Source organism: Oreochromis aureus, linkage group 20, assembly GCF_013358895.1.
Source record: "Oreochromis aureus strain Israel breed Guangdong linkage group 20, ZZ_aureus, whole genome shotgun sequence".
Lineage (NCBI taxonomy): Eukaryota > Metazoa > Chordata > Actinopteri > Cichliformes > Cichlidae > Oreochromis > Oreochromis aureus.
The window spans coordinates 6,144,418-6,171,403 of NC_052961.1; the positions used below are offsets into that span (position 1 = coordinate 6,144,418).

The 26,986-nt window shown below is 39.4% G+C and overlaps 2 protein-coding genes across 2 annotated transcripts; one reads left to right on the forward strand and one right to left on the reverse strand.

Moving 5' to 3' along the window:
- The first annotated feature begins 118 nt into the window (after window positions 1-118).
- Window positions 119-3,347, forward strand: LOC120435204. Its single transcript, XM_039604301.1, has 3 exons — window positions 119-978; window positions 1,126-1,497; window positions 3,218-3,347. The coding sequence occupies exons 1-3, from the start codon at window positions 484-486 to the stop codon at window positions 3,251-3,253; spliced, it is 903 nt and encodes a 300-aa protein (XP_039460235.1). The 5' UTR covers window positions 119-483; the 3' UTR covers window positions 3,254-3,347.
- LOC120435203 (deleted in malignant brain tumors 1 protein-like) lies at window positions 1,513-16,521 on the reverse strand. Its single transcript, XM_039604298.1, has 5 exons — window positions 16,390-16,521; window positions 4,635-4,712; window positions 3,210-3,644; window positions 2,579-2,899; window positions 1,513-1,740 (listed from the first exon to the last, which is right to left on the reverse strand). Exons 1-5 carry the CDS (start codon window positions 16,427-16,429, stop codon window positions 1,553-1,555), a joined length of 1,062 nt encoding a protein of 353 aa, XP_039460232.1. The 5' UTR covers window positions 16,430-16,521; the 3' UTR covers window positions 1,513-1,552.
- Window positions 16,522-26,986: the final 10,465 nt, after the last annotated feature.

Genomic DNA, 26,986 nt, shown 5'->3' on the forward strand with positions numbered 1-26,986 from the left:
GCAGTGAAGCTTGCAAAGTAAATGTAAATGACTCAGCATTTAATTGTAATTAATATTTATATTAAAATAACTTTTGCTAACATGAGCAGGATCTGTCTCAGCGGTAAATGCATTATAAATGTTAATGAGCCACATTCAAAAACACCAATAAGATACAAGAACTCAAATTTGGTGCGCAGACTCACACACTCAATACAGGAAACCTTAAATCACACACGGGATCCTGAAGAATGAAATCAAGTTGAAAATCTTTCTGCACATATGTTGTGTAATTTCTTAAGAACAAAATTAGGTTAGTGGAAACGAAAATCATCGAACCTTTGAGTGCTGGATTCAGATTCAAAGACAAAATTAAACAAAGTTAAAATTGTTCAAGTGTGAACTTTTTTTTTAAGCAGTGTTTATATAGAGAGAGAGATACAGAAGCTGAATTTAAAAAATATAACCACCTCAACAGAAGTTGTCCTACAAAAAACAGGAAATATGTGTTTTCCTGTGTGGTATCATTTTAAAGGACAGAGGCTGCAGCTCTCAGCAGATGACACCAAAACACTCGAGATGGATCTCCTGAGTCATTTTCGTTGTCAAGAACTTGGCACTTATGCCACAGTGATCGGGATTTTTACTTACATTGTTTTGCTTCATAGGGACATGCCATGCACTTGCAAAGACCAAACGAAACAATGCAATGAATACATGGCTCTGCCATTTGTTTTAGTGTTTTTTATTATGCTCTTCATCGACAAGACATTTCGGAGAACAACAAAAAACGGTGCTACTTTTTTATGCATTGTAATCAAGCGCACTATCAAAGCTTCTTTAATTGGTCTGCTGTGGGTTGTAACTGTGTTCATTGATGGAGACTGGTATGTTTGCTGTAAGATTGATGAAGTAAAGAAAATGTTACCCTGCAAAACAGAAGAAAACCTCACATCTGAAGAAGTTGCTGAAATCACTGATCTAAAAAACACGTCACAGGTGAGTTTTTTGGTTCTTGCACAGTAGGTCCGATTGCACTAACCCTTTAAATTACTATGATCTTTACAGTAAATGCACATCAATACTACAACATTACTGTGTATGTACTGGATACATATTACCATATTTGCTGCTTCTTTTTTTCAGATTATTGGTTACTCTTTGCTCCTGGCTGTAATTGTTGCAGCTTTTTTAACGTCATGCGGATGTGGATGGAGAAAATGCTGTGAAAAAAAGTTCAGCTGTTGCAGCAGGAAAACATTATATTACAGATTAATTTTGGAAGAAGAGAAAAAAGCTCTGGATGTGCTTTTGAGGAAAGCAGCAAAAGAGAATTTAACTAAACAAATAATGACCAAAATAAAAAAGAACGACTGGGACGGCTGTTTTAACGTTGCTCAGGAAATGATCAATAAAGCAAAACAACAAAAGATGGCAGCAAGAAACGAGGACATCAGCAAGGAGAGCACAAAAACAGGGGAACCTGCTCAACAAGGGACGAGATCAGCACATCACGAGGTAAAGAGCTTTGTGTTATTTACATGCAGAATGTTACTGCTGTCTGTCTGAGTTATTAGCTTCTTCTGGCAGGGTGGAAGATCTCCACCCTGCCAGAGCAGGAACCGTAACTGTTGTTTACCAGGCGGACCTCCCCCTCAACTCCTGTGCTGTTGTCCACTGCTGTTGAACCAGTGACATTAACCTGAAAAGCTGGAGAGGTCTGTGTTCTTGAAGCAGGTGTGGAATAAGGAAATCCAGGGTCTGTTTACAATTAACAAAGAAAATGATAATAGTGCAGTTGTGCTAATGGAATTTTGCGATAAAGAATTTGATAACAAGATTTAAAAAATTAATTTGTTAGCTTGTCTTCATATTTGAAATTTAACAATATTGAGACAAATTTGACATCACACATTTGAGTTTTAACAGCTTTATGTGCTATTGACACACAAAGACATTTGACGTACTGCCACAGAGAAACTCTACCAGCAAATCTCAAATAAAAAGTCTGTAGATGAAATGAATGAAAGATTATCTTATCTTATTTAATGTTTAGCAGGAATTTGTTATTGCAATGGGCAATAATGGAAACATCAGTATATTATCAACTTGGAGTGCTACTTGACTGTAACTAAAATGCAGAGATTGGGTTGTTTTAATGAAATATTTCAACAGAATCATGGAAGTTTCAACCAAGTTTTAAGAATATTAAAGTTTTCCTCCTCCCTTAACAATTACTTCATGTTTCGTGGTGACTTGTCGGCCACCAGAGGGCATCATTATATGAAAACCGACAATTTTTGCATTCAGAGGAAATCAAGGTCATTTTTCTGACCATATTTGAGATGGATGTAGTCAGCTTCTGAGCAGGAGTATGCTAAAGTATATAACATAATATGTTCTCTTACATCTAATTGGCGCTCTAACAATTGATAAATATTGATGTTTAATGAGAAAAAATATTTAATATAACAACACATGTGGGCAGACTTTAATGTAAATAAAACATATAATATTTCTATTATTGTATATTAAACTTTGCAGCATAGACACAGAGTAAAAAAATGGGACCTCAGTGTCTCCACCTTCTCAAATTTACCTTCACATATGACACCAGCATCTTCACTGTGGCTGCAGTCGTGAGATCCAAACCCTGAGTGGCGACACTCAAACAGGTTGGATTCCCAGCCTGTGCATGTCACCTGGTCCATCCAGATGGATCCTCTGCCCGCTCCAAATTTTGCATTAGTTGGTGCAGAGAGGACCCTACCACAGCCCAGTTGCCTACATACCACCTGAGCATCCTCCAGGCCCCAAGAATCATCACACACTGTCCCCCACTGGCCTCTGTGGAAGATCTCCACCCTGCCAGAGCAGGAGCCATGTCCTCCATTAACCAAGCGGACATTCCCTTGAGATTCTGTGATAAAGGGGAATACATACAAAAAACTAAAGAAATGCAAGAAAACAATAATAATTTTGGAATTAGCCCCTATAAACAGGTAGATTAACATTGCAAATTACCCAATTCAAACTCCACTTTCCTTCAACTTTAAATATTTAACAAAACTGAAGCATTCAATGTCAAAGAGCCTGTAGGTAAAATATTTTAGTGTAAAGTGAATATAAATGTGTGATAGTTGGTCACTGAAAACCTCTCACTAAAAATGTTATCAGGGACAAAAGTCAAATAGGTAGAAACTTGAGTCCACCCACCTTCTCAAATTTACCTTCACAGATGACAGCAGCATCTTCACTGTGGCCGCAGTTGTGAGATCCAAACCCTGAGTGGCGACACTCGAACAGGTTGGATTCCCAGCCTGTGCATGCCACATCATCCATCCAGATGGGCCCTCTGCCTGCACCAAATTGTGTATTAGTTGGTATGGAGAGGACCCTACCACAGCCCAGTTGCCTACATACCACCTGAGCATCCTCCAGGCCCCAAGAATCATCACACACTGTCCCCCACTGGCCTCTGTGGAAGATCTCCACCCTGCCAGAGCAGGAGCCGTAACTGTTGTTTACCAGGCGGACCTCCCCCTCAACTCCTGTGCTGTTGTCCACTGCTGTTGTACCAGTGACATTAACCGGAACGGATGGAGAGGTCTGCGGTCTTGAAGTAGGTGTGGATAAGCCAAAGCCCAGATCTGTTGAGTTCACTTCTGTTTGACATTGAAAAAGAAATACAAATAAATAATAGTAGTGCAGCAATGATGCTTAAACCATATTTTTTTATAGACAGTTTATTTTAAGAACAACATAACAAAAATAAGTGATTTGCTTCAGTGCACCCACATGAAAAGTGTTGCAGTTCCAACACAGTATGCATGCTTTCATATGACAGGCTACATAAGGTTGTAGATGCAATAGTTTCCGTAGCAGGTTTGACCAGTATTCCTCAGTAATAGACACGCTGGTCCACAGTGTTTATGTCATGCTTTGCCTCTTGCAAGCATGATATTGGTTGTATGGATTATCAAATTACACACTGAATATCACCAAAATAGCAATTGCAGCAATTGCCTTTCCAAGGACTGCACATTTTGCAAGTTACTGGAGCATGGGATCCACACCTGTATGAGTTTATACATCTCACTTTTATTCTTTGCTTTAAGCACATTTCTGACTATCACGCACTTTCACATTATGATGGTGCATTGGTGGCAATTTAGAGTACAAGACTGTGAGTGTGTGAAGCCTGGGACAGATTTAACAACATAGATTCCAAGGTTTTCTGGCAAAAAAAAATCATAAGATGAACAATTTAAAATTTCCAAGGTGTTGAACTGACCACAGATCATTTTGAGCTTATAAAATCTCAAGTAGAAATCTGTAAAAGTAAAGTACCACAAAATGGCTAAAATTCAGCCAAAATATAATACTAATAATAATAATAATAATAATAATAATAATAAAACAAGAAGAAGTGAATTTTCCTCATTCTCCCCTTATAAATTAAATGTGATATATGAACCGTTCAATACTGGCTACCTGAATGACTGCTACAGTTTGTTGTGTACAGTTGTCAGCTCAATTATTTGTTTCCAAAATAACAAAAAAACAGAAGAAAGATATCAATAAAGAAAGGAATGGGCACTCAGAGAATGCTTGTATATAGGGCCCTGAGTTCTGTGCTACAGCCCAACATCCACCTGTGGTGTTTCGTCCTTCCATTTCTGTATAGTTGGGAGTTTCTGGATTGGCAAGACAAGTGATTCCATTCTGAAGATCTGTTAAAAAGATAAGCAATCAGTAGTTACTATTGTCCTGTTAAATACTACAGTAAAATATAATATTTATAATTTAATTGAACACAGATTATTTACTTTATTTTATTGTGATAAAGTTTTAAAATTAGTAGTTAAACTTGCTATATTTTCACTTAATTATTTGAATTTGCAAAAATCAAAACTTTGTTATCCTTCCCTACACAAACGATCTACTGATAAAGATTATGTTAAAAGGCTGTGAAGAAGAAATTAGAATTTGAGCTTGTTTGTGATGACATCTTCAGCTTTTTGTACTTTTGTTAAATCAGGCTTTTAAAATTGTTTCAGCATGTGAACTTGGATAATTATTTATTTATTTTTGTTGTGTTGCAGTTTTGGAATGGGAGTCATGGGTTACTGTATCCAGTATGCGTTCTTAGGCCTGACACCTGATCACCCCAGGGAAGGGGCTACATGAATAGGATAAGGAGCCAATTGGAATCTTCGATATCCAGTATCAGGATTGACGGCGAAACAACTAGTAGCTCTGTGTTCCAAAATTTGGAAGCAGGAACTGCTGTCACGGCTAGAGATTGATGAGGTACAACACAAATGCTACGGCAAGGGGGCGCCAGGATGGCAGGTCAGAGAGGTGATATCATCATCAACCCCACCAAGATTGGATACGAAACGCCCAAGTGCAATGGAAGATGGAGCGTTGAGTGAGAGAATAACTGACCTGAAAGATGGCATCATGACGAAGCTTAAAACCTGCAACCTCCGTAGCCAATTAATAAGATTATGTAAAGTGCCCTCTGAGGATCTACTAGATGATGTGAATGCAGCACTGCGATGATTACCAAGACTAACCAGCTGACCATAGCAGCAGTGATCAGTGAGTGATCAGCCACAAGGAGCAGTACCCTATATGGAGAATGAGACTAGACTACAGAAAGGTGCAATGAAGAAGGTGCCTAAGAAGTACAAGAAGCTGTGAAACTGCCGAGCAAAGAGGTATACCAGAAAAATAGAAGGCAGGAGAATAAACCAGTTGTTCTCCACAGAACATCCAAGGTGTAGTCGTAGTGGCATGGGAATATGAGAACAACACCACCAAGGCTGGAGACATAGCAATACTGGAAGAGCGTATGTGATAAGTGCTCAACACATAACTGCAATGCTCATGAGCACTGCTGTTACTGGACCCGAGCATGGTCCAGTACACTGTAAAATGTAATTCTAGATGTTTGTTATTTCAACATATTATTCTATATCAGTTTGACGATAGATGACTGAAGTTGTTGTTATAACATAGAATTACAAGTTAAAAACGTCCCAATTACACCAAAAAAAGCTAACTTGAAAACTCATGTCCAGCTAAATCAGCAACTTATGTGAACTTGACAATGTGGGTAAGTTGAACACAGCAGGATTCAAAACTGCCTCACGTGACTGCTACCGAGGTGCATCATGGGGAATTGGCGGTTAACGACATGCTCACTTTACTTGGACGTTTTCTAATCGTCTTCTTTGGAATATGCTTTCAAGGTGAGTAACATTGGTTATAACTATAAGGAAAGAGAGCTACAAAAGTTGGAACATGTTTTGAATTTATGGCATGATGTGTGTTTTGCTTTAGCTAATGTAACTTTAGCCGACAAGGTCCAGCTTGTGTGTCATGAACAAACTTGACCTAATAAACTGACATATGGCCTTTTTTATGGGTTTAATGTGGCACTGACCAAATCACAAGTATTGTGCCGCTAGCTTTAAGGTTGTGCACTCAACCACTGTTGCGATATTAGCAAGCTAACTCAGCTAATTAATAAAGCTTATTTCATATTGTCTCTGTACTTGTAAATTTCTTTCAAGTTCACAGGCTGTTGTATTTTGGTGGAAGTTCATTTTGGCAATATTTCCAATAACTGACTGGGTTCAAAAGAACTTTTGGCAGGACTCCGATGCTTGTTGTCATCTGTTTACCCCTATGTAATCACTTAAGTTGTTATTAACTGCTGCATGCTAAGCTGCAAGAGTGCACTGAGGACTGAGACAAAATATGGTCTTCAAACCAGCATTATATTAGTTTTATCAGATAGTCCTCCAGTGTGTTTATTTTTTGCTTTAATTCTATTGTGCAGTTATTTGTTACCCTGAAATGCTTTATGCTTAACAACAGCTCACTATTTTGACTTTTTTGAACTCTTGTGATCAGTATGACTAGATTGTGTGAGTTTCCATACTAAAAGAGCTGTAGTGATAAAATAATTGGCATCAGAGACACTGATTTTTGGCATGGTATACTGCAGGAGTTTTTTTTTTTGTGCATAATTTACCTTTTAATTAAACTGCATTCTCTGTATTGTAACAAAACTAACATTGTTTATATGTCAGAAAATTAGCAAACATGAATAAATGGCGAAAACAATATAATTATAACATATATTTTTATTTTACTTATTTTAGGTCTGTGAAGCCAAACTTGATGCTGGGGATTTATTTTTGTCAGTGGAGTCAAATGGTAAGTTACAATTTGTGCATTTTGTCATACTGGAAACACCACAGATTATATTGTAATTTAATAGCTCTGTAGAACAAATGATATAAAGATTGTAGTGTCAGGGTACTTCTTAAGAAGTAATATGGCACTATTGATGATCACATGCAGGTGCATAAACTAAATATTCAGACGTGTTACCAACAAGTGATTCATTAACAAAAGCAATGGAGCAGACTGTTTAGGTTCTTGTGGTTGTAATAACATCCATAACTGCAAGTTTGTCATTAATTTATTTTCACAGGTCTAGATGATCACATCTGTCTTTGTCATTTAAATGAGGTGGACTTGCAAACTTTGCGCTCTTTTGGGTAAATTGCTGTCCACTACATATACACAGAATGTGCACAGTATTTCAGATCTAAAAGGGAGTATGTAATGGACTTGCTGGCTTTAATGTAAAAAGCCTGTTGTGTAACTTTAATGAGGCAGTTGGACTAAAACAGTATTGCTCATCAAGGTAAACATCTGAGGAATAAGGAAACTGTTACTTGTCCTTATACTCAGTGTTCTTTTAATCGCACGTTTACTAAAGTTTTACATCACATAAGTCATTTTCACAATCATTCTACTTTAAAAGATTTCAAGACAGAGCTTATTGTTCTCTGAACTTCCTTGTTTGCTGAACGGCAGGTAAAGTGCATCTTTTTGTTTGTTTGCTTTTGTGTGTTTGTTTTCTCTAATGGGCCTCAGATGACTGTTTGCTTAAATTTGGGTCTCAAAGAATCTTTTTTTTTATTCTGCCTGTACTCTCCACCCCTCTTCCTCTGTTGCTCAGGTTAAAGCAGAATTTGCCCGTCTTACATCTGTTGACCTGAAAGGGTTCCTTTTTGCTGTGCTTGACCATTATGGAGAGGTTCGTGGAGCTGTACAAAATCAAGAGCGGCATAGGAGGGCTAACTAGGCTCATAAGATGCTTCGGTGATGATGTAAGTGTTCAACTGCGAAATCTAATCCTTTGTTTAAGTTTTAGGTTATCCAGTTCAACTGATGAACTCATTGAAAGAAAGCTGATAAGTAAAGTCTGTCATCATATTTCACAACTGGACATTTAGTGTGGTAACTTTTACAGAATCTGTGTATATTGGTGGTAGGTTGGATATCATATTCTACTTGAATGTCCTGATAAGCCTGATTCAAAATCTCCAATGATAATCATATATTGATGGAATTATGTATCAAAAAGCTGTGAATTTGGAGCTGTCTACATGCTTCATAAACACTGTTTAAAAAGTGTTTTTGTTTTCTTTTTGACTTCTTTGACCAGAGCCCTACACAAAGGAAGAGCACAGAGGACCTCATTTTCTAAAGGAAGATCCCTCACACACTTTCAAGACTGTGAAGGTTAGCATTGTTTCTTTTAGTAAATTTAATAATGACAGCACCACAATGGATTTTAAATGAAACATGTGGCATCTATGAAACAACAGATGCCACATGATAACATGTGTACTTTTTCCTCACCAAATGTATTATTACAAGATCTTTGACACTGGATTTGGTCTGGGTTTCAGAGAAACTAACTGGCAAGCTAGCATTGATATTATTAGTGTCTTGTGTTTATTCATGTCTTCACCAGGGTCTTTGACATTTCGCTGCTGTACTGTTCACTTCAGCTTTATGTTTGATTTCTCACATTGTATATTGTAATGGCAGAGATATTAGGATATTTAAGGGGCTGCAGTGGCTGCTACAGCTGTGGGGGCAATACTTTGGTGAAATGTCCTGGACCCTGGAAAAGAGACTGTGTAGACTGGGTAAGCAATTAAAGGTTACTGGCCGAGAGTCATTGGGCAGCTGGGTAAAGGTGGATGTTGATATTCAGTGCCAATTATGCAACCTGTTCAGCCATGTCTATATGCTCTTTTTCATGCTGTTAATATAGGGGAAAAATAAACTTTAATCAATAAACTGATTAAAGAAGCATTGTCTATGGAGCCACAATCTGATCCTGTAGTGTAGCTTCAGTTTGCACATTTCATGTATTCTCAGCCAGATTTGGTTTAGAGCACAGCCAATATTTAGCATAACTAGATTTAAATTCACACACTGGTGATGGCAAGCTACATTGTAGCCACAGCCGCCCTGGGGCTCACTGACAGAGGCGAGGCTGCCGGACACTGGCACCACCGGGCCCTCTGGCCACCACCAGTAGGCAACAGGTGAAGTGTCTTGCCCAAGGACACAACGACTGAAACTGTCGGAGCTGGGGCTCGAACCGCAACCTTCCAATTATAAGACGAACTGTCAACTCTTGAGTCACGATTCAGTCATCCACCCATGTGTGTGAATGACTGAATGTGTAAAGCACTTTGGAGTCCTTAGAGGACTAGTAAAGCGCTATACAAATACAGGCCATTTACCATTTAAATTGAAAATTTTGTTTGAATTCTGCAATTGAAGACATGCTCAGTTATTTATGAACATGGTCTTTGTTTAAAGCAAGAAATGGATTTGTAACATGGGGTGCATATCTCATTCTGAAAAAACTTTAACAACTAATAAGTGTTACCCAAAGCCAATCACCATCATCCAAAGCATCAGTATGGCTCTTCTTTGGAAAGACATGAATTCTTAAGCACAAGGGATATTGTGTAATTGTAATTGTGTAATTTTTTTTTTTTTTTTTTTGTCTTTGAACCCTTTTATAGCCAACAGGTGTTGAAGACACATTTTCTAAGAGGATGAAAGTTGGCATTGCGATGGTGAAAGAAGAAGACATCATCGATGTGTTGGTTGTCCTTGAGGCGGCAGTAATCCTGTCTAATCTGAGGGATGTCTCAAGTGCCATTTCCATGCTGATGGGCCTTCTTTTGCCCTCAACATAGACTATCCAAAGGAACTTAAGGACATCTTTGAAGTCATTCAGAACATCCTAATGAACATTGGTGGAAGGCAGTGCATCTCACTAGTGCATGGTTTAAGAAACAGACTCTTGCAGAAAGCCATGCAGAACTGTAATTGTATGCTCACAGCATATAATTGCTTTAGTGTTAAGGACAGTTTTATTTTTACTGTTTGCTTTTTATTCTTGCAAGTTCTCATTCTCACTTTTGTATGTCACTAAATGACTACACTTTACATTCCAGATTAGACAATTACTCATTTGTTCATGGTTTAAGAAACTTATGTGAACAACAATATAATGGTGGACTCTGCAGATGCTTATCTCATGCAAGTCAGTAGTTTTTCCTTTGTTTTGCAATTGAGCAGACTCAAACTGATGTTTCTGAAATATTCATATTATCAAATGTTTCAGAAGCATGCACTCATTTTCAGAGATATTGGTTCTGTGGAATTTGTTGCAATTGTAAACGAAGACAAATACAAGAGTTTGATGTCTTAGTTGTTATAAACTGATCTTTACTGTCACTTATCAAAGGTTTTGTACTATTTTAATATTTCAAGTTTTATGCTAACAGGTGTGACTGAGCACAATGAAGTTTGAACATTTTGTAAATGTAAAGAATAACTTTTCTAAAATAGCAAGTGTGTGTTACATTACATTAATGCAGACTTTATGTTGTTACTTCACAAGAATCACTACTGCTCCTAGAGTATTGGTCAGAATTTAATCTTCACCCAAACTGGGCTCAAGACCAAGTTCAAATTTATTGTTTCACAGGGAGCAGCCTTTGAGTTTTGATGGATTGTGAGCCTGATGAGCTACGTCACTGATTTTTCTGTTTCTCAGATGACTAAGATGGCACAATAAATGGTGAATGTTGGGTGCTCATGAGTAAATGTCTTGTCATGTTCTTAAAACAAACTTTCTGTATGAAATGATCAGATAGACTTTAATGGAATCTGTGGGTTTTATTTTTTTTCTGTAAACAACAGAAAATTAATTTAAAGGAATGTAGATATTTAAACCTGAGATCTAAGATAAACCTAACAGGTAGTTTTGCTGAAATGGATGTTAGAAAGCTAAAAAAAAAAACAAAACTTAAGATGTTTAATACACATTTTTCTTTACATCCAGTCAATCAACTCTGATAATTAAAATGAAACTGATTTACAAGTTCACTCAGCTACCTTAAGGAGCTCAGTTAATTAATAAACTTAAATCAACTTAGCTAACAGATTATGTTAGTTAAGCTAAAATAGATTCCTAAGTTAAAAGAACTACTAAAGTATTTGAATTGACTAAAAAACCCAAGTCAACTGAACTAGGACAAGAGTTTAAACAATAGATTATTTTAATTTAGCTGAAAGGGTTTTCCCAAGTAAAGATGACAATTAAAGGAGTTGAACTGACTAACAAATCTCAGTCAACTAAACTAAGATGAAAGTTTAGACAACATGTGATTTTTCATTAAGATAACAATTGGTTGTGTTATAAGAACAAACTCTATTTCTTGACTTAACTTAAAATTTTAAGGCAGCCCTTTACCTCATATTTTTAAGTTGAAACAACAAGTTATATTTTACAGTGTAACCATCACATTGGTAGACATCCAAGAAAGGTTCTGCAGCATAAAGAACTGGACATCACCAGGCCCCAACATGATTCACAATTACTGGCTGAAGAATCTGCTTGCACTCCATGAGCGTCTGGCAGTACAAATGAACCAGCTGCTAGTCAATGAGAGCCGACAAGAATGGCTAACTGAAGGCCTGACAGTCTTGATCCCCAAGGGTTCTCCAGAACCTGCCTCAGAACCACATGGAAGCTCCTGTCACGCATCACAGCGGCTAAGATGAACAGGCACATTCCTCAAAAAGACACATAAAGGAATTGGGAAGAATACCAGAGGAGCAAAGCACCACCAGCTACTGGTAGACAGAGCACCACCAGGATACACAGCAACAACATTGGAATGCAATTCGGATTGGAGAAGTGTAGTTGTAAGGTAGTCAGAACTGAGGGGATTGTACTACTAGATGGTAACATTGGCAACAAGTATCTAGGAATCTCCACAGGAAAATGGGAACCACAAAGAGGCCGCAGGTAAGCTGCAACCACCAAATACCTGCAGAGGGTCAGGCAAGTCCTGAGAAGTCAGCTGTAATAGAAAGAACAAGATTCGGGCAATCAATACCTATGTCCTGCCCGTGATCACATACCCTGCTAGGATAATAAGCTGGCCAAAGGAGGAGATAGAAGCCACTGACATCAAGATAAGAAAGGTTCTAGATCATGGATGAAGGGTTTCACCCCAAGACGGAAGGAAGGAGGCCAAGGACTGGTGAGTGTCAGAACCGCTGTTCAGGATAAGACAAATATCCATGAGTATATCAGGAAGATGGCCATAACCAACCTTGTGCTTAATGAATACCTCAGCAGTGTTGGGAAGGTTACTTTTAAAATGTATTCCACTACAGATTACAGATTACATGCCCCAAAATGTATTTTGTAACGTATTCCATTACGTTACTCAATGAGAGTAACGTATTCTGAATACTTTGGATTACTTCATATATTATCATGCTTTTTACAATTACACAAATGTACTACTGCAGTGTGATTTATTACTATTACTTAAGGTTATTCGCCATATCAATACCAACTAATGTCACGGTACTGGGTCATGTGACCCAGTATGTGGGTTGTTAATGTGTCATTTTGTATTCATTTGTGTTCTAGTTTCAGCTTAGCTCATCCAGTCAATTTCTAGGTTGCTGTTAGTCCTTTGCTTCTTAATTTCTTTGTGTCATCTTCTCCTGTGTTAAAGTTCCCCTTGCTGTTTATTAGGTGTTATTGGTTATGTTTCTTGCCTGCCTGGTTAATGTTGTCAAATTTGTGTAAGCCTGCATCTTGTCATGTTTTCCTGTTTATTTTGAAAGTCCAGTTTTCATGTCTTTGTGTTTTGGTTTACATTTCCTGTGGATTATTATGTTCATCCTAGTCAGCTGTTTCCTCAATGTCTCCACTTTCCCTGATCATCTCATGTGTATATTTAAGTCCTTTGTCTCTAACTGTTCTTTGTCAGGTCGTCTGTTATCCTTGCCACAGACTTCATAGTTTTCCCTCGTTGTTTCACTGTGTTTCATAGCATTCCTAGTTACTCTGTGCTCATAGTTTTTCATAGTTCTTTCACAGAGTGTCATAGTCTTTTAGTTTACACAGTGTTCTTGGTCTCCTTAGTTTTCCCAGTTTCAGTGTGTCTCTAGTGTTGTTCTCATGCCATCAGCCACAATAAAGGCTCGCTTTATATTTGGAAACTTAGTGATGCTGAAAAACTAGTTCACGCATTTATTACTTCCAGGCTGGACTACTTTAATTTATTATTATCAGGATGTCCTAAAAACTCCCTGAAAAGCCTCCAGTTAATCCAACATGCTGCAGCAAGAGTCCTGACAGGGACTAGAAAGAGAGAGCAGATCTCTCCTGTTTTGGCTTCCCTTCATTGGCTTCCTGTTAAATCCAGAATTGAATTCAAAATCCTGCTCCTCACATACAAGGTCTTAAATAATCAGGCCCCATCTTATCTTAATGACCTTGTAGTACCATATCACCCTATTAGAGCACTTCGCTCTCGCTCTGCAGGCCTACTTGTTGTTCCAAGAGTATTTAAAAGTAGAATGGGAGGGAGAGCCTTCAGTTTTCAGGCCCCTCTTCTGTGGAACCATCTTCCAGTTTGGATTTGGGAGACAGACACTATCTCTACTTTCAAGATTAGGCTTCAAACTTTCCTTTTTGCGAAAGCATATAGTTAGGGCTGGACCAGGTGACCCTGAATCCTCCCTTAGTTATGCTGCAATAGACGTAGGCTGCCGGGGGATTGAGTATTTCCTTTCCAGTCACCTTTCTCACTCACTATGTGTTAATAGACCTCTCTGCATTGAATCATATCTGTTATTAATCTCTCTCTCTCCTCCACAGCATGTCTTTATCCTGTTTCCTTCTCTCACCCCAACCGGTCGCAGCAGATGGCCGCCCCTCCCTGAGCCTGGTTCTGCCGGAGGTTTCTTCCTGTTAAAAGGGAGTTTTTCCTTCCCACTGTCGCCAAAGTGCTTGCTCATAGGGGTCATCTGATTGTTGGGTTTTTCTCTGTATCTATTATTGTACAATCTACTGTACAATATAAAGCGCCTTGAGGTGACTGTTGTTGTGATTTGGCGCTATATAAATAAAATTGAATTGAATTGAATACTTCTGTCTCCACCGTGTCTGCTTTTGAGTCTACCTCATCTTCACACTGGCGCACCCCGCCGTGACAACTAAATTTTTAAATCTTAATATAAAATGAGTAACAGTAGGGTGGACATTAGGCAAGTGTGATCCACACAGATATGTGGTCACAATTGTGAGTTAAGTGTCGTGATATATGGAGATTATTATGCATGTTTTATTTTGCTGGTTTATTGGTGTAATTTAAATCCACAATGTCATGTAAGTTCCCTGTTGCCAGGAGAGTGTATAACACTTTGGACAGTAGGGGGCAGCAGCGTGCTTTGGGAACTGAGTCGGGTGCATAGCTGCCTTAAGTTTTCCATTCTGGCAAGACTGACCAGGCGAACAGCAGCGTGTCTCCTGTGTTCACTTTCTCTCCTGTTTTACAGGTCAGTAATGTGGTCAAAAACATAAAGAAATACACAGCTGGACACTGTGATATTTAGACTTTCATGACATAAGACGGGTCTGTGATATGTGATGTATTATACTGTCGCTATGTGAGCTACTTTGGCTCTGTAGGATGTTATAGCTAGGCTGTATGCCTGGGTAACGCTAGCAAGCTGTTGCAACTGCGTATAATACTCCATATAATAATAAGAAGCACCAACCCGGTTGGGTTTACAGTTCCTGATAAACTTGTAGCTTTGTGTTCATGGCAAATGTTTTGTATAACGTGTCTGTAAAGTGTTCTGAGCCCACCTGAAGTCATGTGTAAACTTGCTGTTTCAGTGTTAGAATCTAACTGGTCTGAAAAAGACATATGAAGCGAGAGAGAGCTAATAAGAGTACGGCCAACAAAAATGCTGGCAAGGACAATAGTGCAGTAATGTTGAAAGTAGAGATTCCTTTCTATGATAAGACACTACCATGATCATGTGAATTATTTTGTTTATCTGTTTTATGGGAAAAGAGGTGTAGTTTTCATTTGTTTCATTCATTTAAACCCTTTGTTGTTTTATGCCAGTGGTGTGGATTAATTGAAATGTACACAGCAAAATCTCCAGTGTTAAATTAACACTACAGAGTGTTTATATGTGTCCACACTGTTGAGTGTTAAATATAACACTGTTGAGTGTTAAATGAACACTTTTGACAGTGTTGTATTTTTAAAAGTAACCTAGTCAGTTTTCAAAATTTACAATGACTAACACAGAGCAGTGCTGATTTTCTAACACTGGAATATTTCTAACATTTTGAGTTATTTTCCAGTGTTCAGAAAATCAGCACTGCTCAGTTTTGGAATTACCAAAAATAGAGAGGGCATAGCCTAATATATGAAACAGGAAAAGACCGCCGTGTAATCCATTTATTACAACAAAGTAACTGTATTCTGAATACCACCTTTCTAAATGGTAACTGTAACGGAATACAGTTACTCATATTTTGTATTTTAAATACGTAATTGCGGTACATGTATTCCGTTACTCCCCAACACTGTACCTCAGGCAGCAGAAACACAAGAAAGAAGAGGAGCAAGGAGAAGAACCATCATGAAAGGACAGACCCCTGCATGGTATGTAACGCCAGCAGATAGGAGAAGTCAAAGCAGCTTAAACTGATTAATATACCCCACTGCTTCTTAACTAACCAGATTAATAAGCCAGAGGTTTAATTAACTTGATGCTATACTCTAATTAAAAGTTTTTTGAGCAGTGTAGGTTATTCTGAGTTTATCTTTTTGAACTGGAGGAAAAACAACAGCAATCCGAAAAATAATTTCTGGGGATGAAACAGGGATGAAATGAATACACCATAACTAGCACATAACAGTTGTGAAACTCATTTCTGACAGGTTTATATTTATTTATATTATGTTATCTTGTACTTTCAATGCACTGCATGCTCATTGGAAGTGGTGTATGCCGTGGTTCACTGTTGACCTATTTTCAACCTTGAACAAATAAAATGAAGAAAGACTGAAGCAGTTAGTGTTTAAAAATGAACAAAGCTTAAGGATTAATTCCTAAGAAAAGAAAAGAAAGACAAGTAACACTAAATATTAGAGATGAGAATTTACTCACTCAGGAGGATGAAGCAGATCAAAAGGTGATAGACCTTCATCTTGAGCCACTGATGGGTTAATGTTGCTTCTTTTCTTTTTTACTTGCAAACCAGGAACTTCTCACTTCTCGTTCTTATGTCCCCTCCTCCTGACTCCTCCCTCTCCTTAGGGTTTTATCAACTGCACAGTCAAAGAATAACTGTGTATGAATTCATGGTTTTCTATTCAAGTTAGTTATCAAAACTTAAATATTCTTTGGTTTTCTTCATTTAGTCTCTACTGAAAACAGGCTGTTTGGGTTTTTATTACATTACAAAATATTAATTTATCATCTGGCAGTACTGTAGATTCAACATATCAAACAGTGAAAACACTTCTTGTACATTTTCTGGCAAAAACAGCAGTGATTAAAAGATATAAGCTGTAGACAGGCACAAAAAGAAATATGAAAATGAAAATGATATGAAAAGTGGCAGGTTAGCTTTCTTAGACTGTGAGATTTCCATCAGTAATGGAGGACATCTAAAAGATGATGTGTACCGTAAACCTACGCATACGGATCAGTATGTAAGGTTTGACTCTCATCAACCACTAAAGCATTAACTGAGTGTTATCAGGAGGCTACAACATAGAGCGAACACCATCCCCACAGACACAGTGCCCAGGGAAGCAGAAGAATATCACATCAAGAAGGCCCTGAGTAAATGTGGTTATCCCAGCTGGACATTTGTCAAAGCTGGGAAGGCCCCAAAAGAAAGCTCCAGCCGATACAGGAGAGAAGGACAACCGCTGCCTAAGCGAAAACCTGTAGTGATCCCATATGTGTAAGGAGTATCGGAAAAGTTGAGACACATTTTTTCGAAACATTGCGTGTCTGTGGCTTTTAAACCCCAAAACACGCTGCGCCAAAAATTGGTCCCCCCCAAGGATCGGGTCTCCCGACACAAACAGAGTAACATAGTGTACGCTGTTAAGTGCCAGGAGGGTTGCCAGGATTTATACATCGGGGAAACCAACCAACCTCTGGCAAAGTGGATGGCACAACACAGAAAAGCAACCTCGGCAGGCTAGGACGCTGCAGTCTATTTACACCTACAGGCCAGTGGACACTCTTTCAAGGATGAGGATGTACACATCCTGGACAGGGAGGAACGCTGGTTTGAGCGCGGAGTCAAGGAGGCCATTTACATGAAAAGAGAAAGGCCATCTCTGAATCGAGGAGGGGGCCTAAGGGTACATCTGTCACCATCTTACAATGCTGTGATTGCAGCCATTCCCCAACTCTCTGTGAATGGTACTCATGGCCATTGATCAGTGGCGTTTGATCAATGAGCCTTGAACAGTGTTTGTTGATCATTGGTCATGAGAATTTGCATATTAATGATCAAGAAACTGACCTCCCAGCCCATTGTTCCTTCAGTGGTGCTAGTTTTAGTCATTATGGAAATTAACTGTTTATAAGATTGGGGAAACCTGCAGTCACCTGAGACTGATGAAGTCACTTGGATGAGTGACGAAATGTTTCTCCCACTGAAAACGCCACGTCCAGATGAACAGAATCAACTTTTGTGGATCTACTTACCTTGATGATTGAGCATGTATCAAGAAATGTTTTGCTCCATTGTTTCAAGCTTATAATAAGCCATGTTTTACATGTTACTGTAAATCAGAGGTTCCCAAAGTGGGGGGCGCTTGGACACTGCTAGCATAATGGACAGGTTTTTTGACGGGGCTTCCACACAAACACGAAGCAGAAGATGAAGCATCAACAGATATGTTTCCAAACCAATTTCCTGCCAAGCCAAATACTAGAAAATATGATGAAGCATATCTTGCCTTTGGCTTCACCTGCACAAGTGCCAAGGTCTGCCCGACAGAATTATGGTCCCCTGCATCAGGAGCACTCACTGGGCTCTCCAAATCAAGGACAAACAGTATCCCTCATTCTTGATTTTTAGTTCACAAACACTTCTTATAATGACTAACTACTCCTGAAATGTTGGAGATGTTACCTCTTCATAAAGTAAACTTACAGTGGGATACAAATAATATCAGGCTGATCCTGCCACAATTTGTTACCACTGTCCAAATCACGGACAAACAGTATCCCACAGTAGTTATGCTTTTGAACCCATTTTGCACAGAGAGGGATTTTTTGAAAAATGTATTGATAACAATGCTGAATGTTATTATACAGGAAAAAAAAACAACTATGCGTAAAACAATTACACCATGACGCCTCTGCCTTTCTAAATGGAGGGACAGTAGCTGCGTGTATATATGTAAGCGTGTAAAAATTGCAGATAGTAAGATTAACAGTAACAGTATTTTGTCTCTGTCTGCCATTGTAGAAATTCATCTCATTTAACATGTAATGTGGCGCACAGTGTGAAGTGAAAAAAGGCACATACCTTTGACGTTTCGTGACGAACTCCGTATTCCTCGCCCACACGGAAACGCAAAAACTGAGTTTTCGGAAATCTCCAACCTGACAGGAGTTTTTAAAAATCTCAGTTTTTGGTGATACATGTAGACAAAAGCTCAAAACGCTTTGAGTGCTCAGAAGAGTAGAAAAGCGCTATATAAGAACCAGTCCATTTACCATTTACCAAAAGTAGTCTATAAATGTTAATGTAATTAACGCTTTGTTTGAAAACATAATTCCCAGCCCCTCTCCTGCTCTGTGACCAATGAGCTGACAGCACACTTATGACAATTCGAGTATGACAATTCAGATTACTGCTTATCTCATTGGTCGAGGAAAGGTCGCTTACGGAGAAGAAGACAAGAGATGACCACAACAAGAAGCATGGCCAACAGGGAAACAAACGCCGACACTGCGGTGCAAGTCTCGGACCACAGTACACCTAAAGAGCTGGGCATACACTGTGCGATTTTTTCAGTCACGTTATTCAGCTCCTGCTCAAACTGTACGATTGACTCGCAGAGGTTATAAGTTCGTAGGTCACGATGCAGGTCTCACACTATACAGCCCGATGCTCTGATGCGACCTGAGTGCTCACACTGTGCGTCCATACAATGAAGGTTATAACAGAAATTCTGTCACTTGCTCTCCCTCTCTGTCTTTCACTCACACAGACACGCACACCACCACCATCAACTTTGCTGAATTGCTAATGAAAAACATTGATCAGGCAGCTGTGATTGAGCAACTATTTTCACAGTTGTTGTGGTCGTGATAATTTTGTGAGGCCACATCGAAAAGGCTCGGATGAGCTTTCCAAAGTTCTACTAGTTGTGCCTCCATCGCTTGTGTCCAGATCACACGCTGCACAGCCGTGCTGCTCCGTCTTTTTCACCAACGTTTATGTGTTTGCGCGTGCGCAGTGTGAGCAACTGTGGTGACACCCTGGGTTGCCCGGTCCTGGCCACGAGGTGTCCCTTATTTATTTTTCAGGGAGTTGGCAACCCTATCTGGGTCTATTGTGTAACTGACACCACCAACATTAACAGGACACTTATATTAGAGCCTCTTTTTGCGTGTTTTGTTTGGGTTTCCAGCAATCAGAATCAGAGAAACTGTATTAATCCCAGATGGAAAAAAAAGGCCACAGGTCAGACTCAAATCCAGCCCAGCCACTCTCAGCGCAATATGATTCCATGCTCATCCGTGCTAAACCTGCAATGGCTGCATTTAATCACCAAAATTGGAGAAGGTATAGAGAGGGGATAGCTTATCGTATGAAACAGGAAATTTTATTTCAACAAAGTAACTGTATTCTGAATATCATCTATTTAAATGGTAACTGTAACGGAATACAGTTACTCATATTTTGCATTTTAAATACGTAACGCTGGTACATGTATTCCATTACTCCCCAACACTGCTGGTCAGAAAACTCAGTTGCAGTAGTGAGGAAGGCCCAACAGCAACTCCACTTCCTGAGAGTTCTCAGGAAGAACAAACTGGAGCACTGTAGGAAGTAATCTATAGAATTTACCCAATAAATCTGAGGTAACAATTTGCATTGACTTTTTTGGGGTAGATTTAATTCCGTATATTGTGTATAAAATAGCTTCAATAAAAAGCTATGAAATACTTAATTAAATTGGGTACAATTTACCCCATATTAATGTATCTATTCAACAGCTACTTACTCATTGAAATTAGGTAAAATTATCTCTTTTTTGCTAGTTGGTAATAACTGATAATTACTAATAAAATTTTATTATTATTAATTGATAAACATTACCTATTGGGGGCACTAGCGAGCGCGATGGAGTGAACACCCTTTCTTCAGAGCTGCTGCACATTCCAGCTTAATTGCATCAAAAATAGGCACCTAAGTTACCAATCTGCTCTGAAAGACAATTTTAAACTTTTAAACACGGATACAAATCCAAGAAAGTCGCTTTTATGGCTGCAAATCTGCGGAGATACAAATACGAAGCTTCGTCGACAGCTAAGACCAGTGCAGCCAGGTAAAAGTTGTGACAACACCGCTAGCCAAACACCAAAGTCGGCACCGATAGCTAAAATGGATGTGGCAGACCTCAAGACAGATATTCTTACCTTCTTGCGACAAGATATCGCTGCCATCATCCAGCAGGAAGTCAAGACTGCTCTGGCTGACAGCTCTGACTCGTTGAAAAGGGATATCCAAGACGTGAAGGCAGAAATCAATAGCAACACTACCGCCATTCGAGCCAAGCTGGACCAGGTGAAAGCTAACGTGAAATCTGTCGAAGCGGGTCTGTTGAATTGGTCTGACGAAATGGTGGCTGTACAAGAGACAATGGAGTCCCTCACAAAAGAGGTGAAAGCCCTAAAACACAAATGTGAAGACCTTGAGGGACGGATGAGAAGGGGAAATATCCGGATTATTGGTGTGACTGACACCCAGGGATCCAGCTCTCCGGCGGCGGTCTCTGCGCTTCTCAAAGAGGTGTTTCAGCTTGACAGAGAAGTCCGCGTGGAAAGATCTCATTGTAGCCTGACTCAGCGGAGACCCGGGGATACTCCACATGCTATCATTGCTAAATTAAACAGCGAAGGAGATGCGGTGGACATCCTCAGGAGAGCACACAGAGTAAAACTACACTTCAAAGGAAACCCAATCGCCATATTCCCCAACTACACGGCCAGCGTAGCGAAAGCCAGGGGGGCTTTCACTGACGTGAGGAAGAAACTCCACGATAGACCGGGAGTCCGCTTTGGCATCCTTTACCCTGCCAGATTCCGTGTCACTTACAACAACGTTGAAAAGGAGTTTGTGGATGCTGCCAAAGCCATGGATTATGTCAAGGAAAACATACTTTCTCCAGCAGATGGTGAACTATGACTGTCTTATCCTCTGATCCAAGGTGGAAGGTAACTCGGAGTTCTCTATGTCAGTAAGCTTCATCACTGTGCCTGGTTGTAATTAAGTCGTGCAGCGCCTGAGGTCCAATATTGTTTTAGCAGACAGCACTGAGATTTGTTGGTTGCACTGAGACTGCTCGCCCAGCAATTTTTACCCGAACTTCAGTTCATCATTCCATATGAAGACATCTAAACTTGAGTTAGCTGTACTCGGGGTCCTTTTGACTTTCTGTCCTGCTGTTGCTATCCCTGTTCAGGTCCCTTGTTCTCCCAGGGATCATTTGATGGGTAAAAAAGTTGTACGAAGTGGTTTATATGTTAGTTTCTGGTTTGTTGGTTTGATGGTTCTTTTTGTATTACCCTACGCTAAGCAAAACCTTGGGTCATTGTGGAGTTCAGAATTATTTGTGCCTCTCAGATATCTCTCAAACTTAACCCTAAACAGTCAAGATAGATTTGCTTAAAGTCACAAGTTATAATGTCAAAGGCCTCCACAGCCCTAGCAAAAGGAAAAAAATACTAGGCTAGCTAAAAAGTCTCAATTGTCATATAGCTTTTTTGCAGGAGACGCATTTATCTGATGCTGAGCATGACAAGCTAAAAAGGTTGTGGGCACAACAGGTGTTTTATTCATCCCACAAATCTGGCAGGAAAAGAGGTGTGGCTATCCTAGTACACAAACAGATAAATTTCACCCTACTCACTACATATAGAGACCCAGATGGCAACAGTGTTGCCAACTTAGCGACTTTGTCGCTATATTTAGCGAGTTTTCAGACCCCCTAGCGACTTTTTTTCTTAAAAAAGTCGCTAAAAAAAGACATGAAAGCGCGTATCGCTTTTACTCTCAACAAGCAGCGGGTGCTGTAACACAGTCAGTTCTTCTTTTACTCTTTTACTCTTATGCTGTTTTGTAGATCACAAGGTTTAAAACTACTTATAAACACACACACACACACAAAGTAACTCCACCAGAGTGCCTATTTCGGATCACTTTTGCCAGTCCAAGCCCGGGTGAAGGAGCAGGGTTGGAATTGTGACATTAAAAAAAACAATAATTGCTAAAAGAAATTTAATTTGTAGTTCTAAATAAACTCTAAATGCATTTAGGACGTTTTTACTCACTTTATGTCTCTTCCACGATGTTATTTCTCTCTCAACAACATAGGTTACAATTATATTAGCATGACCAATTATGCAAATTAGGTGATGACGTCATTTAGCGACTTCTAGCGCCTTTTAGGACAACCAATAGCGATTTTCCTTACTGAGGAGTTGGCAACACTGGATGGCAAGGCATACATTAGAGGTCACATAATATCATTTGCAAATGCCAGGAAAAAAAAAAGAGAGGCCAGGCGGTGTGAATTGGAGGCCAAAATAAAACACCTAGAGCAACAACACAAAAAAGCACAAACAACCAATTTGCTTTCCGATCTTAAAGTGTTGCGTAGTGAGCTTAATAGTTTAATAAACAAAAAAATTAAGGGCAATTTAAGATTCATTAAACAAAAATACTATGAACAGGGTAGTAGGGCTAGCAGATTGCTGGCAATAAGACTCAGAAAACAGCAATCTTGTAATATGGTTCAAAAGTTGAAGTTGGATCAAACCCTAATTACTAAACCAAATCAAATTACAAATTGCTTTGCCAGTTTTTTCGAGTCATTATATAAAAATTCAGATACACGTAAAGATGACAATACACTATCTGATTTCTTCGAAAAGATCAATTTAAAAACACTGCCGGAATCTGTAGCAAAGGAGTTGGACGAACCAATTCGAGAACAAGAAATTTTACAGGTGATTTCAAACCTTAAAACAAAAAAAAGTCCTGGCCCTGATGGTTTTATTAACGAATTCTTTTTTAAAAACTTAAGGACAAAGTCGCCCCCTTATTACTAAAAGCTTACCACTGCGCTCTGCAGACTGGGACTATGGCGCCCTCCTGGAATGATGCTACAATTGTCGTAATCCATAAGAGGACAAGGACCCCACAAATTGTCAATCATACAGGCCAATCTCATTACTCAATACTGATTTGCGCATTCTCACCACGATCTTAGCCAAAAGAGTTAGTAAAATTATTACACAAGTTATAAATCCAGATCAAACGGGATTCATTGCAGGAAGGCACTATGGGGACAATGTTCGTAGACTATTGAACTTAATGTCTTTGTACAAGACCAAACAAAAAGAAACAATGATTCTGTCTCTTGATGCGCAAAAAGCATTCGACAGAGTTTCCTGGCAGTACTTGGGCCATACACTTGAAAGATTTAAATTTGGGCCAAACTTAATTAAATGGATACAGATTCTTTACTCTAACCCAGGGGTCGGCAACTGCATGCGGCTCTTTAGTCCTTATACTGCGGCTCCGCCTGGTTTGGGCAAATAAAGTATTTAGCTGAAGTGTATTTTATTTATGTTAGTTCTTTTTAACTCGTAGTTCTAAATTGGAAGATTATTGTGATACTGAAATATAAAAATAAAATTATATTCTATTATTTTTTCATCGCTCAAAATAAGAGTCACACTCGCGGAAGCCGGTATACCCGCCTAAACGCCGCGCATTTATCGAGACTTTCAACCCCCGGTAGGCCAATTATGAATCTTCGGATCCACATTATGTCAGCAGCTGTTCTCCACCGTGAACTATGTTAAAGACAAACACCGTTCACGCCTGACAGATGACAGCTTACAGTCCTGCGTAAACTGACTTCGTACAGCCCCGATTTGCGGACTCTGTGCGCACAGGTTCAGGAGCAGAAGTCCCATTGTAAACAAATCACGGCAGACCCGACGATGTTTCCATGAGCATGCTTTTGAGCATCTCTTTATTGAGCACTTTTCTAGTGATGGTAAATTTGATTCTTTTTACTGAATCGAGTTTTAATGAGTCACTCACCAAAGTGAATCGGGTTTTTTGAGTCATTTGATTCACTGAGTCAGTTGACCAGAGAGTGCAAAAAATGTACATTTTCACTCAAACTTAATTTCTTTTCTCTTTTCATGTATATCCTACTGCCTACTGCTAAGATGAGTGATTCTAAAAGAAAACAACTATTTTATAGAGCAAAAAAATTTCTAAAGGGAACATTTATTTTGTTTATTTTTATTTTATTAGTATTTTCCTTAAATGTGTCAAATATATATTTTCTCATCTAAATGTCCACTGAGCTGTGAGCCAGGGGCGGTAATGCACCTGTAACATTGGTTGCCAACAAGAAGAAGAAGAAGCTGTGAGCCAGGAGGGAGGGGGTGAGTGAGTGAGTGAGTGATTCGTTCGCTCTATGATTCAGCACAGGAGGGAGGGGGTTAGCGAGTCCTGAGTGATTCGCTGGCTCTATGATTCAGCACAGGAGGGAGGGGGTTAGTGAGTCCTGAGTGATTCCCTTACGCTTACGATTCAGCACAGGAGGGAGGGGGTGAGTGAGTGAGTGAGTGATTCGTTCACTCTACGATTCAGCACAGGAGGGAGGGGGTTAGTGAGTCCTGAGTGATTCGCTGGCTCTATGATTCAGCACAGGAGGGAGGGGGTGAGCGAGTCCTGAGTGATTTGCTTACCCTACGATTCAGCACAGGAAAGGAGGGGGTGAGTAGCTCAAATGTGCTGTTAGCATGTTAGCAGAGCGATGCTACTGTGAACCGAGGAGCTATTGTCTTGATGTGAGCTTCTACTCAGGGTTTTTTCTTCCAGTTCAGAGCAGAAATGTTTTTGTTAAGATACTGGATGTTGTGTTTTTCTCCACAATTTTAATTATAAGCTAGATATGTTGCTGCTAACAGCAACAGGGATGAGTCAGTGAGTCAGTTGGGCTTGTGAATCATGATTCACGAGTCAGTAAAGTGATTCTCGAGTATTGAACGATTCGTTCATGATTCGCGCATCACTACACTTTTCACACACGGTTGCTGTACGCATACAGCCGGCTGTAGCTTTTCAGCTCACAGCCCGACATACACCACCAACAATACAACAGCACAGATAGCGCAGACGTAAAGGCAGCGAGGCGTGATTGTGGGTGTCGCTCAGGTGCGTCCGCCTCCCCTGCAGCGGCGCTGCAAACCACGCCCCGCCGCACGCATTAAAGAGGTAAAATACATATTTAGGCAGAATTTTGCAAATATCTGTTTTTCATTTTTCAGCAGCATAGTGCTTTTTTCCAATTATTTTTTAAGAGTCAGGTCAAGGCTCCAACAGCCCAAAGGCGATATAAGGGTGGCGGCTGACAACAGTTTTTGTTTGCTACATGGATCATTTTAGTTCAGGTTGGTGTCTTTCCTTTTGTTATATTTCTTTAAGAGTTCAAAATGTGTTGATTACATAAATATAATTTAATTTTCTCTGTAGCACTTCATGGATTTCATAAGCAGCACACCTTAGTTGTTCACACAAAGCATAAAGATAAAAAACAATATATACAGTGTTATCTTCATTTTAGATGTCAAAAAGTATTTGCGGCTCCCAGTGTTTTCTTTTGCGTGGAAACCGGGTCCAAATGGCTCTTTGGGTGTAAAAGGTTGCAGACCCCTGCTCTAACCCAATGGTGGCTGTACAGGTAAATGGAACAATGTCAGCCAGATTCTCACTAGAACGTGGGTGTAGACAGAGATGCCCACTGTCTTCAGCCAGATTCTCACTAGAACGTGGGTGTAGACAGAGATGCCCACTGTCGCCCCTGCTGTTCGATATAAGTATTGAGCCTCTGGCATAGTTGATTAGAGATGAACATGAAATTAAGGGCCTTAATTAATGGAGAACAGCATAAATTGTCCATCTATGCAGATGACGTACTTATATACATTTCAAATGCTGCAGTTAGTGTACCTCATTTAAAAGAAATTATTACCAAATACGGTTACCTCTCTGGTTACAAAGTTAATATTGACAAAACACTGGCAATGGATATAGGAGGAAACATTTCACAAACATTCAAGGAGCAGTGTGGTTTTAAATGGCCAAACAAAGGTATCAAGTATTTAGGAATTCAAATTCCTCACTCATTATCAGACTTGTTTAAAGTAAGTTATGAAGTCAAGAGTATACGTATGAATGTGTTACCAAGTCTTCTATACCTTTTTCAAATGCTGCCTATAAACGTTCCCAACTCTACATTTGATAATTTAGATAAACTTTTTTCCAAATTTATATAGCAAGGCAAATGCCCAAGGATCAAGTTTCAAACATTAATATTGTCAAAACTGCAGGGGGGATTGGCTGTTCCAAATTTGAAATATATTTCTGGGCAGCTCAGATGAGACCCCTGACTCTATGGATGCGGGATCTGTC